Source organism: Neophocaena asiaeorientalis, unplaced genomic scaffold (genome assembly GCF_003031525.2).
Source record: "Neophocaena asiaeorientalis asiaeorientalis breed wild unplaced genomic scaffold, Neophocaena_asiaeorientalis_V1.1 scaffold496, whole genome shotgun sequence".
NCBI lineage: Eukaryota > Metazoa > Chordata > Mammalia > Artiodactyla > Phocoenidae > Neophocaena > Neophocaena asiaeorientalis.
The window spans coordinates 1,943,871-1,957,361 of record NW_020174375.1 but is presented as its reverse complement, the minus strand read 5'-3'; the positions used below and the strand labels follow the sequence as shown (position 1 = coordinate 1,957,361).

The window sequence follows — 13,491 nt, the reverse complement described above, 5'->3', positions numbered from 1 at the left end:
GTTCTATTATGCAGTATTCAAACAAGTTAACAAAAGTGTTAAAAGATGCAGAGCATGACAGGCAAAGAAAGAGGAAAAGCATTGCTTAGCTATGACTTGGAGGGAAGATGATTGAAGGGTGCAGATAGTGGGAAGGTGAAAATCCCCACAGTGTGAGAGGGAAAGGGAAGGTAAGACCAAAAGAGTATGACAGGTAATAAACCAGAGTAATAAACATCTAAATGTGAAGATGCTTAGAAAAAGCTTCTCCATGGTGAAAGCCGTTGAAATAGAGGGTTGACCCACATCTTGCGGAGAAGTCCTGTGTGGTGAGCAGCTTAAAGCCACATTCACTCACTGTCGGCACAAGTTCTGGGCTCCAGATGTCCATTACATCCTTTAAGCCAGAAGATTCATGTATTCTACTCCGTGATTTTGAAAATGAGTGGAAAATTTCTTATGTTTCTGGTAAAGTCGAAATAAGTTAGGCAAGAATAAAATTTAGCTGATGACTGAGATTAATTCTGTTTAAATTGGTTGGAATTGAAAGTTTTCTGCCATTCCTTTTTTTTTTTCTCTAGCTCCTGTGACCTCACATTTCATCATCCGCCTACAGCGCTTCTCCTGCTCCTTGGAGAACTGGTTAAAATCGGCATGAACCCTATTTTTACAGAGTAGGAGAGGCAAAAACCCTCCTCACGCGTGCTTTCTTGGTCTTGTCCTTACTTCCTCCTTATTCCCTGGTCTCTACCTCTGCTTACAAGTTTGCTAATTTAGGTCAACTCCACACAGATTAAAAATATGTATAACTCAAGTGAACTATCCAGTGGATTCAGTTGTTTTCCAAAAGATTTGAGGGCTCTCACAGGAAAAAATATCATATTACACATCACGCAAAGGACTCCCATTTAGCGTGTCTCCTCTTGTTATCTTCCACTCCTTCACCAAAATCCACACTCCAGAAAAGGTGAAGCCCCCTACAAAATGTAATGTAATCCCTATAGGCTCAATGTTTAAAGTTGTACAGCAGGGAAGGATCCTAAGAAACTGATACAATTTCCTCAGCATTCATAGAAGTTTGAACACAATTATATCCCCTTACATCATCATAAAGAGATTGGAACTTGCATCCTGTGCAGGTGCTATGCTAGGTACTTTCCCATAGGATGTTGACTTAGTTCTCAGAACCTTCCTGGGTATGTTTTATCCCCATTTTATAGATGAGGAAACTGAGTCTCAGAGAAGTGTCCAACATTGTTCCCATGCAGAAAGGAGGTAGTGGGATATATGTTTGGAGGAGTAGGAAGAATTCTTTTTTGTTCAAGAACAGAGGAACAAGAAAAGGCAAAGATTATGAAACACCGGGACTGTCTGCCTATCAGAGCCATGCCAAGAGGGATGGCTCCTTCTGTTCATGTCTTTGGAAATGCAAAGCACACTAAACAAAGGTCCTTTCGGTGCCTATTAAGGGATTATTTTTGTCTCATTTGTAGTGCTTCATTTATCATCAATGGGTATTTTATCTCATGCACAACTACATAGGCCATTATGCTATATTTACATTTGTTTAACACATTTAATTAAGAACATTGTTAAAAAATGTAAAAAGACTTCCCCTTTCATGAAATTTGGAAATCGAAGGTAGCATTTAGCAGGTTTCCTTGTCAACCACAGTAGTCATCTTTAGAATCTTTAAAGGAGTAATTCAATTACCCACATAGTTCTGCTTTCTAAGATCGTGCAAATGGAAGTCTTTTCTTAAGCAAGCCCACAAAGCTACTAGCAGTATTCCCGACTCCAGCAACAACACGAAAACGTGATACCTTTCAAGTCTTGATTGGGAAGAGTGTCTGCTGGGGAAGGGCAGAAAGAAGAGGGGAAATGCAGGAAGGCTATTGGCTGCTTGCCTTTGTCCTTTGCTCATTCCAAAGAGGCTATAAAAGGAGTTGTGGGACACTTAGGTGTTTGAGGTGTTGGAGAACTTCATTAATTATAGTATCTAGCTCTTTATCAAACATAAGATCCATTGTTGATATCCTCCCGTGGGACACATAAATTTAGCAACTCTGATCAATTCTGAAACAGACCAACATAAGGTATAAACAATTTCTGGTGATGAAATAATCTGCTATGTGAATTGGAAATAAAATCTGTCACATTTACATTTTGAAAATAATCTTTGTTGAGAACTAGAGAGCAGTTGAACTTCTTTCAGGAAAATTTAGCACTTTTCCTTTCAATCCCTACTCCTCTGCACCCCCTCCCCCCAGAAAACTTGCTTTATACTGAAACTCAAATTTAATTTTGAAATACAGTTTATAGGATGAACTCTAGAAAAATTAACCTTTTTGTAAGTGAAAATGGTCAAATGTTGGTGATTTCTTAGAGTTTGTAGGGTTCAGTGTAATGTTTTTAGTGTAAGTCTTTGTGTCTAAGTGCAGTTTTCGGAAAGCCACGTTGGGACAAATTAACGTTGCTGCTTTGGTGGCCCCCAGCTTATTTCTTAACTTCTTATTAATCTTAATGCCTTCTTAAGCTGCATATAGTACGACCATAACTTTTAGTTCCAGTCTGCAAACTCCAGACTAAGACAAGAATGATGTTATTGGAAGACCAAGGCATTAATAAATACATAACCCTGTACAAAGTAAACCCTTGTTTCCTTAAGTATGTTGAACATTACGGCATACTTGGTTGTATGTTGATTTGTATGTTGTAGGTGATTTTTGGTGGTGATTCCTTGAAGGACATTGCGTGCAGTTTGCTCAAGTTGGAAATACAGCCTTCAACCTAATTTCAACAAAGCAACCAAAGTGATTCTTTTAAAATACAGTCATTGTGCCATTTCTGCTTTGCTCACATCCTCTCCGGGCCTCATTCTTGAATGACCTTGAAGCTCTGTATAATCAGTCCTCTTTCCCCTGCTCCCCAGCACCATCTTGTTGACTTCATCTCCTGTTTCTCTTCCCCTCCCTTTTTCTGTTCCAGCCACTTTGTTCCTCTAACATACAAAAAAACTGGTTCCCCATTTGCTGAAATGCTGCTCGTCAAATATGTTCGTGGCTCCTTCTTTCAGGTCTCTCCTCAAAAGTCTGATGGTGTGAGAGCACTACCTTGGCTCTCCTTTATATAATAGTATGAATGTACACCTCTGTCTGCTATCCCTTTTACTGTGCTTTATTTTAATCCACAGTCCTTTTTGCCACCTGATTTGTTATCTATTGGTTTCTTTCTTTGCTTATGACTTGTCTCCCTCTGTAAGAATGAGGATTCCATGATGGCAGGTGTTTTGCCTCTTTTGCTCACTGTGTATCCGTGGTGCCCAGTAGAGCGCCTGGTGCAGAGTAGCCATTCAAGGAATGAATGAATAGTCCCTTTCAGTTCATGAAAAGCAGGGGGATAGGGGATAGGGAATAGCCATCCCCAGCGAGGAAAGGATCCTTCTTTAGATTCACTCTACTCTGGCCATCTTTGGGAGGCTAGAGGCCAAGACTTTCATTCTATTTCTTTCTACTGTCACCTTTTTGTAGCAAGCAGCCATTCAGTAACTATATGTAATCTTCATTGTAAATGAATAAGTTAAAAATTCAGTCAGTTTCAGATGGAGACTTTTTGTTTTTTTGCGGTACGTGGGCCTCTCACTGTTGTGGCCTCTCCCGTTGCGGAGCACAGGCTCCGTATGCGCAGGCTCAGCGGCCGTGGCTCACTGGCCCAGCCGCTCCGCGGCCTGTGGGATCTTCCCAGACTGGGGCACGGACCCGTGTCCCCTGCATCGGCAGGCGGACTCTCAACCACTGCACCACCAGGGAAGCCCTCAGATGGAGACTTTTTATTGGAGTATATGGTATACTCAGAAAAGATGCAAAAACCATAGATCATTAGATTTTCACAAAGTAAATACATAGAACCCAGATTAGGAAACAAAATAGTTCCAGAATCCCAGAAAGCCCTTCATGTCTCTATCAATGTAATAACTCCCCCAGCAGTTATCCTACCCACACTTTTAATATCATAGATTGTTTTGCTTCTATCTGAACTTTATACAAATGGAATCCTAGAGCATGTGCCTTTATGTATCTGTCTCCTTTTCTCAACATTATTTTTGTGAAAGCCATCCATGTTGTTGCAAGTAGTTGTAGTTTGTTCATTTCCGTTGCTGTATAAAATTCCACTATGTAAGTATCATCATAGCTCACTTATGCATTTCTCCTGTTGGGAAGACATTTGGGCTGTTTTTGATATTTGTGTGTTACAGATAGTGCTTCTGTGAATACTCTCAACTGGGTCTTTTGGTGAACACGCCTATATTTGTGTAGGATAAATTCTAAGAACAGAATTGGTGAGCCAAAAGACGCATGCCTTCAGCTAAGCAGGCATTTGCCCAAAGTGTTCTCCACCATCAGTGTCCCAGAATTCCAGTCGCTGCTTATCACCATACTTCACGCCATGTCTTTGACATTTTAGCCCTTTTGGTAGATCCATTCATGAGTGCAATGTGGTCTTAGTTTGTATTTCTCATGACTAGTGTTGTTGAGCACTTGTTAATATATTTGTTGGCAATTTGGATAAAGTGAGTCAATTTTCATGAATATTAAGTAGGTAACATAGGTGGTATGTGAATATGGCAGATATCGAACAGGTGATAATTCAATGACTAAAATTGAGTAAACACTGCTTTCATTGAAGAATCTTCTGCTAATTGATATATTCTATTTCTTTAACAAAGCTTTTGCTCTGGTAAATTCAATTTAATAAACGCTTATTGAGAGCTCATTATGAATAACCTCCTATGCAGAATGGTGTCAGGCCACCAAGGTCTGTGTCATTGAAAGCTGCCCAGAGGAGACCACATCTAAGCCGAGTCTAGAAGCAGGAGCAGGGTCTGACCGTGGGGCAGAAAGTGGAAGCTAATGTACTGGAAAAGCTTGAATAAAACCTGTAGGTGTGAAGGTGAATGAAACTTTCAGGAAATTCCAAATTTGCAGGTGTGACTACCATAACTGATAAAGAAAACTGCCAACTAGCTTTCTGTAGGGAATTAAGACTTGAAAATGACACTTAACATTAGCCTCCAGAAGAACCAAGGGCCTAGAGTAAGCTGGGCTTAGGGTTCAGTTACATTACAAATATCAAGTTGTGTTGCTTGAAGTATTTGAATTTAACTCATACCATTTACCAGTTATTTTTATACCAAGAGAAATATTCTCGTGCTACGTGGCCTTTTGCTTTCCATGTTAGGCCTGATGTCAGCTCTCTAAAATGCAGGAGTGAGCAATACATTTATTGTCATTGAGAGTATCTGGAGAAACAGTATAAACGCTATAATTTTTCCAGCTAAGCTGCTGTTACCGATGAAACAGAAAAGCACTGGCAGCCTCTAGTTATACAGATAGGCATTTCATTATTCTTTTCTGGGTTGCAATTATTTATTTCTAACTAATGTTTTACATTAGCATTAAAAAACACTCCTTTCAAAAGTACAAGCAGTAGTCAAATGCATTGTCTTTGTCTGAAGTTACATTTTATTTGCTATTCAAAAAATAAAGGTCTTCTTTTTGTCACCTTACATTTTAATATATTTCAATGAAACCTTTCAGAATGATTAGACAGAAGATTTTCTTCCCCACTAGTTTCAAGAATACTTGAAGAATTTAAAATACTGTAGGGAAGGTCTGTAATTTCTGAACATACCTTGTTCTCTTTCAAGGCCAAGTCTAACTCAGTTGTTGAGAGAAATTATGGTGGAGACAAATATGAAGGAAGTGTGTCTTTCTCTAGAGTCAGTAATTACAGCATGCGGTATTCTTTACCTGTAGGTTGAAGAAAAAGTCCCAGTCGGTGGATATTACTGCTCCAGGGTTCAACCCTTTGGCTGGTGCAGGAAAGCAAATGCCACAAGCCAGTAAACCCACCACACCCAAGACGTCCATCATTGAAGAAGAGCAGAACAACGCAGCAAATTCCCAGAAGCATCCTTCCCGAAGGAGTGAGCTGAAGAGGTTCTACACCATTGGTGAGCACCACGATTTATGCAAGTGAATAGATGGGGTCTATCCAAACAGCACAGTGAATGTGTGGGGCTGTGGTTAAATGCCCCTTGTTTATATAACGTGTACAGTCCTCCCTCAGTATCCACTGGTTCCAGGACCCTTCAGGGACACCAAAATCCGAGGATGCTCAAGCCCCTTATATGAAATGGCATAGTATTTGCATATAACCTACACACATCCTCCCATATACTTTAAATCATCTCTAGGTTACTTATAATACCGAATGTGATGTAAATGCTATGTAAATAGTACTGGATGTGCAGAAAATTCAAGTTTTGCTTTTTTGGAACTTGCTGGATATTCCCCCCCAAATACCTTCAATCCTTGGTTGGTTGAATACGTGGATGTGGAACCTGCAGATACAGAGGGCCGACTGTATATCTTTCTGATGGTTTATGGTGGACATCTCATACAGTCTGAACATGGAGTTGGAAAAATACTGCACACCTTCAGCAAAGTTAAGTAAGAGAGTAGGCCTGAGGACCTTCTGTATCCTGCCTAAGAGAAGTAAATTTCATATATATGGTTTTCCAAGTTTTAAGCTTATGTGCTACTATTTTCATTTTTGCCAGTCTTTAGCCGGGCGCCGTTTTTGTTTTTTGTTTTCGGTTTTTGCTCTTTTCATTCTCCCTCCAGGCTTTCAAGTGGCTGACCCTGTTCTGTCAGGTTGTTGAGACAGTGGTTGATGTCAGCCTGTAACTAACAAAGCCACTAAGAAAATAGAAAATTATTACTTTCTGAGGAAGGACAGATTATGCTGTAGGTCCGTTTTTACCTTGCACATTACTTCACATTGGAGAGATTGAATCACGTCCAGATCCCAATGTATGACAGGGTAGTAGGCTGTGGATAGGGTCTTGCAGACATTATACCGCCTTTTTCCCAGGTAGAATAATATCCTGTAATTTTGAACGTTAACACTTAATTGGAGTGTTAGAGGTAATCAATTCAAATAAGTCGAATTACCAACTTTTATGTACGAATATTTGTTCATCATGTCTTTGGCCTTGATTTTTAACTCACAATAACAATTTTCAGTGTTTTAGGTCTAATTGAGACACAAGTTGCTAAACATATGTATGGTAGAGGTGATGTGTAGGGGAGATGAATCTACCAGGAAGAAGATGGATGCTTCGGTGTTGCTTATTATTTCATTTGGAGAGATTTGGTCATCACCAAAATCCTTAATAGTAGACACTGTTGGCTTAATGGCTTTACTAAAGTTACATCAAAGGGGTCATGTTTGTCTTGGTATCCAGCACCCCACCACCCCATTATGGGATGTTTGGAATTTTTTCTCAGATATTTTAGTGTCTCTATCTAGAAATGTAATCAGATCAGATTTCTAGTTCTGATTCCCATACCAATTTTCTGTGTGACTTTGTTCAGTCATTCTCCTGTGTCTTTGGGTTAAATTACTTCCTTCACACTTGAAGAGGTGCCTCCATGTATGTCTAGTAGTCTTTCAGGATTTGGCTCCTAAAACCATGCTTTCCCTTCCTACCATTTTGTATCTTCTTCCTATATCTACTCTCAGGTTTCCTTTTTTTCCACATGAAGATGTTAAAGTCTTATTTTTTAATAGACAGCAAGCATGGTGTCTTTGAGGATGTCAGTGGTCAGCTATAATGAGAATTGATATAAGAGAGTGTAGACAGGTACATATTTCCATTTTTAAAACTTATGATAGCAGAGTGCTAAAAATCAATCAACTAGAAAAGCCCGTGACGTTTACATAACTGCTTCTCTCTCCATTTTCCAATGTCCTCTCCTCCCACCCTTCAACATGTCCACTACCATCTACTGCTTTTCTGATTTATTAACTGGATAAGAAGACAGTATTTTGCCTTCAGAAAATAGAGTTTATCTTATAAACTCAATATTCCTTGAAGATGAGAAAATGAGGGTAAAACATTGACCCCCAGCTTGGCCAATGTACATAAACAACTAAGCCTGAAAAATAGAATTCTAAATGGTGAGTTTGGATTGCAGAAAGATGAGCTATCAGTTATTTTAAATAGTCCTACAGCTAGTGAATGTTTATTTTTGGATTTGCAACAGTTTGATTTATAAGCAATGTCAGCGGCATGTCTATATGTGAAAATAGACCTGGAGACATTTTCAAGGCTGAAATATTAGCGACCACGTAATCACCTATATTGAAAGATCATTTCACGAAACAAGCCTATTTCAGTATCCCTTAGTAAATGTTTTGGTAATAAAGACGACGACAGTTATAACTGCCATTTATTGGTAATTCCAAATACTAGGCACACATTAAGCTCCTTCCTTCTTTCTCAGTTGATCCTCACAACTCTTGTAAGTATTATACTCTCCATTTTTTTAGATGAGGGGTAGAACCTTAAAGAAATGAAAGAAAACACTGTGAGCCAGAGATAGCCAGCTCTGTGAATGAAATTAGCCTTCTTGTGACATTTTAGAGTCTGCCTTTTATGTCACTCGGAAGGATACCATCCCCGTCTAGAGAGGTGAGCCCGAGGAGTTTCTTTGAGTGATACAGTGGAGTGATATTTTTACTGCAATCCCCAGAAAATTTCACTTAAGGAAACCATGCCAACTAACCCATCCACCAGCCAGCATGCCCTTTCAAATGTCTCAATTTATAGCTCACACAACTGGAAAAACCTGGGAGCCCTCTTGTGGCCAAGTTACTACTACATTTAAATTTAACAATGAAGTGCAGTACTATATTTAAGTAATCATTCTAGGAATTGAAGAATTTTTAAATTAAAAAAAAGAACTAGAAAATTTTGGACTTATTTAAATGTCTCTTAGTGGCTAATGAGTGGCTGCAGTAGCTTCTCTAGAAATTTCTTTTGATCTCACAGATTTTATCCCTCATGTATTTATGTATAGGATCTACTTCCTGTTGAGAGAACTCTAGGAAATAAAAAAGATTGCCTCCTTGTATAGACAATAGATTTAGGTCCTTAATTATTCCTAATAACAGAAACATGTTAAAACCATTATAGCAGCAAAAAACAAAATGGCATGGCATAAACTCATTACTTTTTATAGGAAAACAATCCATCTTATAAGAAGTATAATAAAATTTCATTGTTTTGATATAAGCAGAGGAAAAGCTGTTCTCTATTGGCGTGAGATATATGAATCTTCAGCTAAATTAAAAGGAGAGTAGCCACTATATCAGGACTGTGGCTAAAGAAAGAGTTTGTTCTGTGCTGCTTTTGTTACCAACTGTATAATCTTGCACAGTTACTTACCATCACTTGACCTTAACCTTCTCATCTGGACAGTGATAGATTTAGACCAAATCAGTCTTTCTGAGTATTTTTTTCTTGCTCGCTTTTTATTATACAGTTGACCATATGAAGTACTGTATATGTTTTCTATCGCTGTGAAACAAATTACCACAAACTTAGCTGTTTAAAACAACACCCATTTATCAGCTCACAGCTGTGTAGGTCAGAAATCCACAAAACATGACTATATTTTCTGCTCGGGGTATCTACAAGGCTAAAATCAAGGTGTTAGCTGGGCTGAGTTCTAGTCTGGAGGTTGGTTCAGCTCGGGAAATGTATGCTTCCAAGTTCATTCCTTTTGTTGGCAGAATTCAGTTCCTTGAAGTGGTAGGTCTGACGTCCCCGTTTCCTGGTTGGCTGTCAACTGGGGCTCACTCTTAGCTTTCAGAGGCTACTCTCTTCCCTTGACATGTGGCCTCTTCCATCTTCAAGCCAGTAACTGCATGTCAAATCCTTCTCTTATGAATCTCTAACTTCCTCTCCTTGGGCTAGCCAAGAAAGCTCTCTGCTTTAAACCGCTTATGTAATTAGGTCAGGGCCACCCAGATGATCTTCCTGTTTCAAAGTCAATAAAACCTAATCATGGGAGTAATGTCCATCATATTCACAGGCCTGGGGATCACACACGTGTGTACATTACAGGGGTGAGGCATCTTGGGGACCATCTTAGAATTCTGCCTAACACATTGTACACCACTTACCCAGTGCACACTCAACCACCAACATAGCTGAAAAAATTTTCCCGAAAACATTTCCTTACTATCCATTCTGATCGTTATTTTCATTTTTTTAAATGCAATCTCAACACATGAAATTGACTACACGGTCTGTTAATGAGTTGTGACTTACAACTGGACTAGATATTTGAAGTCCTTCAGGTACTTACAATTCTATTATTAGTTTTAAATAAAAGTGTTAATTAGAACTAGAATAATATAGTATTAAATTAGTGGACTGGCTCTAATGGGTAAACAGATGAAAACAGAATAGAATTGTTCCCTACTCCAGTTTTTGTTTGTGCTCGGTAAAACTACTTGAGTTTAACAATGTATATAAGAAACCTATATCCTTCAAAAACATAGTCCCTACTTAAAGATGGAAAATGAAACCAAATAGTAGACTCATATTTTTAATACTCCGTGTATTCTCTACATTTAATTTAGAGAACTACACGTAAGGACTTCTGAAAAGAGTTGTAAAGCAGATGTAGAGATAGTGAAGAAGACTGGGCATGCAGAATCCAAAAGTGTCCCAGCACTCCCTAAGCTGGGCTTGTAAATCCATGCAATATTCATTCCTTGATTCAGAATCTAAAGCCAGAGTTCGTACATCTCTCTCCAGCATCTGTGACTATTAGTAAAATGTGCTGATGTCTTTCCATTCTGAGACTTTTTTCGCTTGACAGTTAGGAAGTGGGACAGGTCTTGAATAGATGTCTCCATAATCAGAGTCATTCAGTGACACACCACATGCTGATTTGTCCTCGATCAGACCCAGCTGTGTGAAGGCCTCATAGAAGATGCTGCTCAGAATAAGAAGAAGGGTAAAACAGAGATCCCTGCTCTTGAGGTGTTCATCACGTGTCGGTGGGGGAGGGAGTGCTTGGTTAAAACAGGCACACCAGTGAGTAGAATACAAGACAGATGCTCTCAATGCCATGGGTGGGGCCAGAGGTAGGGGAGATGAGTGAGGAGTAGCGGAGGGCAGGGGAGGTTCACTCAAAGTGCTGTGGAATCCAGAAGATGGAGAAATCACATCAGACCTTAAAGGCACTCCTGGGCTCTTTATTGGCTTCATAGATCTAGTCACCGTTCATCACCCTCCGTTCTCCTCGCTGCCTTGACATCTAGCACTTAGCTGTCTTCCTTATCTTCTTGTGTTAGCATGTCTCCATACCAAATCTCAATTCTTATGAGTAGGAGAGGATGGCATTAATGTCATTAATCCTAACACTGAGTAGAGTGTAAGGCACACAGTAAGTGGTGGAGGTAGTGGAGATGAACCTTGCCCTTTTCAGTGGAGGAGGAGGGAGGAAATGGGCCAAGAGCTTAGTGTAAAGAAGAGCTTTGAATACTTCCAGGCATGAGAGAAGGATTGGAACCCCTGCTGTGGAGAACAATGAATAAGGTCTACAACTTTTAAATCTGTTAAGAAATTAGAAAAAGGTTAGATTTAGCAAAACCCTTTTAAAATTTATTTATTTAGTTATTTTGCGGTATGCGGGCCTCTCACTGTTGTGGCCCCTCCCGCTGCGGAGCACAGGCTCCGGATGCGCAGGCTCAGCGGCCATGGCTCACGGGCCTAGCTGCTCCGCGGCACGTGGGATCTCCCCGGACTGGGGCACGAACCTGTGTCCCCTGCATCGGCAGGAGGACTCTCAACCACTGCGCCACCAGGGAAGCCCTTAATTTACTTTTTTAATTGAAGTATAATTGATTTACAGTGTTGTGATAATTTCTGTTGTACAGGAAAGTGACTCAGTTACATTACATACATATATATACATATGTGTGTGTGTGTGTGTATATATATATATATATATATATTCTTTTTCAGATTCTTTTCCATTATAGGTTATTATAAGATATTGAATATAGTTCCCTATGCTATACAGTAGGTCCTTATTTTATTTGTAGTAATTTGTATCTGTTAATCCCAAATTCCCAATTTATCCCTCCCCCCTTTCCCCTTTGGTAACCACAGGTTTGTTTTCTATGTCTACGAGTCTATTTTTTGTTTTGTAAATAAGTTCATTTGTACCATTTTTTTAGGTTCCACATATAAGTGATATCATATGATATTTGCCTTTGTCTGACCTATTTCACTTAGTATGATAATCTCTACATTCATCCATGTTGCTGCAAATGGCATTATTTCATTTTTATGGCTGAGTATATTCCATTTTCTCTGTGTGTGTGTGTGTGTGTGTGTGTGTGTGTATGTACACATCTTTATGTCATCTTTATCCATTCATCTGGGGGTTTTTTAATATTTATTTATTTTTGGATGTGTCATGTCAGTTGCAGCATGTGGGATCTTTTGTTGTGCACAGGCTCTTCGCTGGGGCGCGTGGGCTTCTCTCTAGTTGTGGCGCACGGGTTCCAGAGTACGTGGCCTCTATAGTTGCAGCACACAGGCTCTCTAGTTGTGGCATGTGGGCTCAGTGATGCACGGGCTTAGTTACCCTGCAGCATGTGAGATCTTAGTCCCCTGTCCAGGGGTCGAACCTACGTCCCCTGCATTGGAAGGTGGATTCTTAACCACTGGACCACCAGAGAAGTCCCTCCATTCATCTGTTGATGGACATTTAGGTTGCTTCCATGTCTTGACTATTGTAAATAGTGCTGCAGTGAACATTGGGGTGCATGTATGTTTTCAAATTAGAGTTTTTGTCTCTTCCAGATATATGCCCATGAGTGGGATTGCTGGATCATATGGTAACTCTACTTTTAGGTTTTAAGGAACCTCATACTGTTCTCCATAGTAGCTGTACCAATTTACGTTCCCACCAACAGTGTAGGAGCGTCCCCTTTTCTCCACACCCTCTCCAACATTTATTATTTGTAAACTTTGTGATGATGGCCATTCTGACTGGTGTGAGGTGATACCTCATTGTAGTTTTGATTTGCATTTCTCTAATAATTAACAATGTTGAGCATCTTTTCAATATGGCTGTTGGCCATCTATATGTCTTCTTTGGAGAAATGTCCATTTAGATCTTCTGCCCATTTTTTTGATTGGGTTGTTTGCCTTTTTGATAATGAGCTGTATGAGCTGTTTGTATATTTTGGAAATTAAGCCCTTGTCGGTCGCATCATTTGCAAATATTTTCTCCCATTCCTTAGGTTGTCTTTTTGTTTTGTTTATGGTTTCCTTTGCTGTGCAAAAGCTTATAAGATTGATTAGGTCCCATTTGTTTATTTTTGCTTTTATTTCTTTTGCCTTGGGAGACTGACCTAAGAAAACATTGCTACGATTTATGTCAGAGAACGTTTTGCCTGTGTTCTCTTCTAGGAGTTTAATGGTGTCATGTATTATATTTAAAACTCCCTTTTATTATGCTATTATTTATTTATTTATTTATTATAAGGAAGGTCAGTAGTAATATACCCTTGTTTATTTTTTAATTTAGTAATTTAAGTATTCTCATTTTTCTTTTTTTTTTAACATCTTTATTG

The 13,491-nt window shown here is 39.3% G+C and overlaps 1 protein-coding gene across 2 annotated transcripts in view; it reads left to right on the top strand.

Annotated features, from left to right (window-relative positions):
- OXR1 (oxidation resistance 1) overlaps window positions 1-13,491 on the top strand; it is a 447,043-nt gene that overhangs the window by 210,776 nt on the left and 222,776 nt on the right. For both annotated transcript variants that reach the window (XM_024756318.1, XM_024756317.1), the window contains exon 3: window positions 5,796-5,992. In XM_024756318.1, coding sequence (XP_024612086.1) covers window positions 5,796-5,992 — 197 coding nt within the window. The remainder of the gene's footprint in view (window positions 1-5,795; window positions 5,993-13,491) is intronic.